The 6,762-nt window shown below is 43.2% G+C and overlaps 1 protein-coding gene across 1 annotated transcript in view; it reads left to right on the forward strand.

The window, feature by feature from the left end:
• CDKL5 (cyclin dependent kinase like 5) overlaps positions 1–6,762 on the forward strand; it is a 58,464-nt gene that overhangs the window by 25,040 nt on the left and 26,662 nt on the right. Inside the window, exons 7-10 of the mRNA XM_015825285.1 lie at positions 1,823–1,913; positions 3,364–3,553; positions 5,233–5,313; positions 5,968–6,119. Of these exons, the coding sequence (XP_015680771.1) occupies positions 1,823–1,913; positions 3,364–3,553; positions 5,233–5,313; positions 5,968–6,119 (514 nt within the window). The remainder of the gene's footprint in view (positions 1–1,822; positions 1,914–3,363; positions 3,554–5,232; positions 5,314–5,967; positions 6,120–6,762) is intronic.

The following is a 6,762-nucleotide window of genomic DNA, read 5'->3' on the forward strand; positions in this document are numbered from 1 at the left end:
GGTGAGGGGCCGCAAAGGCACGACCCGGTCCAGGGCCCCCGCGGCCGCACCATTCCAGGCGCCCACCAGGTCCTCAGTCGAGCCGCGGGTCAAGGTCTCAGGTATTGGCCCAAGCTCCGTCTGGAACCTCTCAGGGTCCATCAGGCGCCTAGGGCGGAACCATTTTGAAGGGTTTTTTTTGTCTCACAAACTTATTTCTTTTGTGGGACTGCACATGGCGGCGGAGGAAGTGACAGAGGAGCTGGAAAAAAGGTTAGAAAAGAAATGGTTTGGAAAGCGAGGGCATCTGGGTGGTGGGGGGGCAAGCTCGCTAGCTCCGCGGCAGCAGAGAAATGCGACGGAACTGGAAAGCAGTCTGTGTGGGCAGAGCTGCGAAGAAGGCTCAGAAGGGGAGTGAAAGGGAAGAGGGTTGGTGGGCAGGTGAGGAGGGGGATCTGCCAAAGCTATCCAGAGGAGAAGACGAAAAGCAGCCTCTGCCTTGCCTGCTGCCAGCAGTTCAGAGAAACGGCCTCTGAGCTGAACGGTCGGCCGACAGCTGAGTGAGTCATGCTAGGAAAAGGAAAGCATGCAAGGCTGGAAGGGCTGGGACAGGGGGGAGGGAAACCAGCCGTACCAAGATGCATCCGGCCACATAGGACCTCGGCAAGTTAGCAGGCAGCTGGTTGAAGGGTGGGATGGTTGTGGTTCTGCCTGTTTTATTATGCAGCAGGGTATTAATAGGCAGCCCACTCCATTTTATTAAAATTTTTAAAAATAGTTTTTGTAATGAAATGGAGTGTGCTGCCTGTTAATAGCCTGCCCCATAATAAAGCAGGCAGAACCCCAACCATCCCTCTCTTCAGCCACCCACCCGCTAACTTTGGTTCCATAGGAAGAAGGCAGGTATCAAATGGTGACTTATTATTTTTTCTCCAACCGCCTGTGTCCGATGTTAGAACTGATAACTTTCAGGGAGACCATGTGGTCAAGGAAGGTACCACTTGTAATCAAAAACATAAAAGGCACTGTCCTGCATCATGGCGAACTTGCCACAGGGCCCCATCGATGTGGGCGGAGATGGCCCTGGGACGGCTGGAAGGGGGCCCATGCCTAGCCCGGCCCCCGTCTGCTCAGAGGCTCTGACAGGGGCGGCGGTTGCTGCTGCTTCGAGCCTCTCAACCAGCCAGCCACACCCTCCCGATGCCGCCCCCACTAGTGTGAAGATGGGTGACACAGCTTCGCTTTCGGAGTTGCTGCCGGCTGCAGCCTGGCAATGTCAGGATAGCCACCGCCTCCTGCTTCCCTGTGTGGCCAGCCAGTGGAGAGGCTCGGAGCAGCAGGAGCAGCAGGAGCAGCCGTCCCCGTAGGAGCTGCCGAGCGGATGGGGCTGGGCGAGAACCCCCTTTCAGTCATCCCGGGGCCATCTCCACCCGCACCGATGGGGATGCACTGCGGAAGGGAGACAGTGGCGGCTCTGATTCCCCCCCATGCTGGCCGTCTCCCCTCTAGCCCCCTGCCCAGTACCTCTTCTACGCAATCCTATGTGACTGCAGTGTGGATGAGAGGCTTGGCTGGTGGGGCCAGCAGCTTTCATTTCATTAATGTACATTAAATAGTGATATATAAAGTAATCTTCAAGTACAAATAAATTTTGCATTTCCTTTTAATATTTAATTTCAAATTGTCAAGATTTTTTTTCTGGTTAATAAATATGTTATAGTGTTTTATTCTTTCTACTCTTTGAAATAACTTTATCTATATATGGAATTTCAGGATTAAAAAGATAATAAATTAGTGAATTACCAATACTTGTTAAGGTCACTTTAATATTATTTTAATGAAGGTTTTGCACGGAATTTGTCAGAAGGTAGCAATGCAAACTATACAGAATATGTTGCCACCAGATGGTATCGTTCTCCTGAACTCTTGCTAGGGTAAGTAAACTTAGAATTTATAAATTTATAAATAATGTGACACTATCTATATAATACATACATACATACTTATACACACACACATATATAATACACATTTACTCTCCTCAGTATTGGTCTATTTAATAAGCCCAGTTCATTATTACTTAAGCCAGTGGTGGTGAACCTATGATACGCGTGCCAGAGGCGGCACTCGGAGCCCTCTCTGTGGGCACGCATGCACGCCATCGCTCCAGCCCCGCCTCCCCCCAAGGCCCCATCCTCACCAGCAGCCCCCCTGGAGGGGAGTCACCCCCAGGCGTGGCACACACAGAGCAGTGCAGCCAAGGACATAGCCGGGCAGTAGGGACAAGACTCCGCCCTCGCGCTCCATAGCATGCAGATGATGCTGCAGGGTGTCGGCGGAGGGCGTGACTGCCATGGTGCTGCAGGGCGATCTGGGCGATCTGTGGCGGGCCATGGAGGCGGTGCGTGGCCCTGCAGGTGGGCGGGGCAGGGGGCAGGCAGGGGCGGAGCAGGCAGGATGCAGGTTTTGGGCACTCGGTCTCTAAAAGGTTCGCCATCACTGACTTAAGCGGTTCTTGTCAATTGGCTACTTTTGATAGCGAGAGTTGAATTGAGGATTTGTTTTCTTTTGAAGTATAATTTATGATATTTAAAGATCATATTGCTAATGTATATTTTCAAATACAGCAAAGATGGCATGTGGAAATTGAAAGAGTGATTCAATATCTGTTAGTAACAATGATTCATTTATGTATTCCATGATTGAATAGGACAGATATTATTTAAAACCTTACTTTAAATTCCAAGTTGTGTATAATGATCTAAAATGTTGTCTTCACAGTAACTAGGGAAGTTTATGACCCGAACAATAAACTAAAGCTAATCAGGAATAATTATTGAATAATTTCATTCTGCTACATTAGTATATCAGAATACAGAGGATGGATTGGGAGAGTAAAAATAATGGAAAAACACAAGGCAAATCTTTTAATGTATTCACAAAAAATTATACAGATATGTCCATGAAGTCACTAGAAAGCAAAATTGATTTAAAGAATATATTTTAATCTACATGTTAATTTTTATTTGTTCAGTTCAACTCTAAATTCCTTGGAAAGAAAAATCAATAAGAATATTAATTTCTCCTTCAGAGCCATTATTTCTTGGTGTAAATACTATAAAAAATCAAGGGCAGTTGGTCCAATCAGTAAAATAAAATTAAAAATATATAGACTGTCTGTATTTTTTCTCATATGTTAAATGTGAGCTTGTGGCTACTGCAGTTAAAATAAAGAATGAACTATAAAAAGGAAGTATGTGTTTTCTGTCTGAAGATCTTTGATACTGATTCTATTTTTTAAAAATCAATGCAGTGTAAAATTCTTAAATATGTTATAGGAATATGAGATCAAGCAGCAATAGCACAATATCCTTTTTTTTCCAGGGCCCCTTATGGCAAGTCTGTAGATATGTGGTCAGTGGGCTGTATTCTGGGGGAACTTAGTGATGGACAGCCACTGTTTCCTGGTGAAAGTGAAATTGATCAACTTTTTACAATTCAGAAGGTATTAGGACCACTTCCTGCAGAACAAATGAAGCTTTTCTACAGCAATCCCCGTTTCCATGGCCTACGGGTAATGTTTAGCTTAAATGTACCATGCATGTTTTCTAGTAGTGAATTTGCATGAAGTCTTTCTACCAAAATTCTCCCAATATGTACTTTATTTTTTTATTTATTTATCAAATTTACACACTGCCCACCTCACTATCTAAGTGTTCGGGTGGTTTACAAATAAAAAAAATCATAAAATCATATAAAATACAGTTAAAATAGAATTAGAACTGAATGACAAACAGATAGACAAAAGCAAGGATAAAAGGTAGAGGGAGTGCTTTTACACAATGTGTACTTTTGTTTCTACAGGTGTGGTAAAGGATATATTTATGACACACATTAATAGTGTTGTGATGATTGGAAATGCTTTTTGTCCTGTCTCCATTTATACACGATTTTTGAAAAATTCAGATTGTAGCGTTTCATAATTCATGTTTAGAGAAATTTGCACATTACAATGTACTAATTCATTAATTAATAGATTGAACATTCATTAGAATAAATGGATAAATATTGCTTGTATTCAGTACAGCAGTCCTCGACTTAACAACCACTCAGCAACCTTTCAAAGTTACTAATTCAGCCCCAGTGCCACAACTGCCACTGAGGAATGCTGCCCCAAGCCTCAAACCATGATCAGCCACTATAGCACAAAGCCCCAAGCCCTGCCGTGCCCAGCTGATCTTCGCCATCTTCCTGCCACTGGTGATAAGGCATGCCCAACCTGGCCCTACCCTAAAGCTGTTCACTCCATTCTCCAAATTGCACTCCATGTCCTCCAAATAGCATGCTTGTTGTTGTGAGACTGGGAAAGGTGGCCTCACAGGGCCAGCTGGTGCCTTGTGATGGGCCAGGGAGATCAAGGTGGCAAAGATCAGCTGGGCCTTGGAGTACAGAGTGGCACGTGCATCTGGGAATAGGCTGGGGTGCTTTCTGGGACATTGTGGCTTTGCGCTGAGCTGCTGGAACTTCCTGGGCATGATAACTTTCCAGCACACTACTGGGCTCCGCAGCTCTGGGGCTACTTGCCACACTGCAACACGAATTTCTTGGTGTGCTGCAGTTCTGGGGCTGCAAATGAACAGAGATGAAGAGAGATAGGCAGGTGGGGGAGTTGGAAGCAGTTCCTTACCTTATTGAAGCTCAGGGCTGGGAGGATCTAAGCTTGGTCAAATTTGCTTATCAGTGGCAAGGGGAAATCCTGAAAGTGCAGTCACTAAATGAATGATGCAATCATGTGATGTCACACTTTACAACCACATCACTTAGTGTCAGAAATTCAAGTTCCAGCTGAGGTTGAAAATCGAGGACTACTTTTATCTCCTTCCCAATAAAGCTGATGTTAGCTTTTTAAGAAACATAGAGAGTCTTATCCTACAACAGGAGTGTCAAACTCGCAACGTCACATGATGTGTCGCGACGTATCGCAACTTTTTTTCCATTGGCGGCAATGGGATGGGCGTGGCTTCACCATGACGCATCTGGTCCTCAGGTCGGCAGTTTGACACCCCTGTCCTACAACATCAATAGCACAGTTTGGGATTTGCCTGACAAGGAATTTATCTTTGAGCTATTATTTAATTTATCTTTAACATTTTTGTATGTTTTTCTTGTTTTGTTAGGATATAATGCAAACAAAATTTTAATGATTGGTAAATGCCAGTTCTGTATGTGAATTATATGTAACTTGTATTACAGTTTCCTGCAGTCAACCATCCACAATCTTTGGAAAGGAGATACTTGGGAATTTTAAGTGGTGTTTTGCTTGACCTTATGAAGGTAGGAATGTTGATTGTTTATAGATACATAGATAGATAGATAGATAGATAGATAGATAGATAGATAGATAGATAGATAGATAGATAGATAGATAGATAGACAGACAGACAGACAGACAGACAGACAGACAGACAGACAGACAGACAGACAGACAATATAATTACTTCAAACACTTGAGATGGTATGGTGAAGGCACAGAGATAGGATTTTTTTTTCATTCCCCCCATTTTCCCTGAAATCAACACTGCATGTTTTTAACAAGATAGAACTATTTTCAGATTTTGTATCGAATTTTGTTTCCTTAATGGCACCCATTAAATAATTTTAATATATTGTTAATGATGTAATAAATCTGCAAAACCAGATAAAGCAGGGTATTATGAGATTTTCTTACAACCATATAGGAAAAGAAACTTGCTGTGTAATTTTTATGAATTATGTAAATCTGCATATAAATGTATATCTTATACTATAGAAGATTGCTGTGGGGTGTTTTTTTTTTTTAAGAACAGATTTTAGAGTCAACATTTTTATGTAAGAGTGGGAGTGATAAATAATTTTCAGTTGCATATATTTGTAATATTATGCAGTAACTAGTGGCAACCACATCTGTTACTATGTTATGTTTCTTAAATCTTAATATTTGACCTGAAGAACTTGTTGAAACTGGATCCAGCTGACCGATACTTAACAGAGCAGTGTCTGAACCACCCATCATTTCAAACTCAGAGGATGTTAGATCGTTCACCTTCACGGTCAACTAAAAGAAAGCCTTACCATGGAGATAGCAACACTTTATCCAGCAGGTAAATGACTGGAAATAATAATGTCAGCATTCTAATTATTTCAGATATAATTTGCTAAAATTAAGTAACACAATTAGGCCACTATCAATCGTAGCACTTTTTTGGTGTCTTCCATATGGTGTTTAATAAAAAAGTGGAACAACCTGGATTTGGTTTGCTTTCTGGATGATAAGATTCTCTCTTTATTTATTTATTTATTAAATTTATATACCGCCCTATCTTCCTTGCAGGACTCAGGGCGGTGAACAGGCGATACTAAAAACCACGAATAAATAAATAGTTTCTGTTTTAAAATCGAATTGAATAATAGGCCTGTTCTAAAAACACACCCATACAAAACCCCCCACTGAAACACAATCCAAACTACGCCAGGCCGGACGCACGGAATAGATGGGCCTTCAGGGCTCGGCGAAAAAGGCGCAGGTCCGCAACTGTACGTAGGTTGGGGGGGTAGGTCATTCCAGAGGGCAGGAGCTGCCACAGAGAAGGCTCTCCCCCTGGGGGTCGCCAGCCGGCATTGTCTGGCCGACGGCACTCTAAGAAGGCCCTCTCTGTGGGAGCGGACTGGTCGAAGGGAGGTGTTTGGTAGGAGGCGGTCTTGCAAATACCTAGGTCCATTGCCATGGAGCGCTTTAAAAGTTGT

This window comes from Protobothrops mucrosquamatus, unplaced genomic scaffold, assembly GCF_001527695.2.
Source record: "Protobothrops mucrosquamatus isolate PMUCROS unplaced genomic scaffold, P.Mucros_1.0 scaffold_198, whole genome shotgun sequence".
Classification (NCBI taxonomy): domain Eukaryota; kingdom Metazoa; phylum Chordata; class Lepidosauria; order Squamata; family Viperidae; genus Protobothrops; species Protobothrops mucrosquamatus.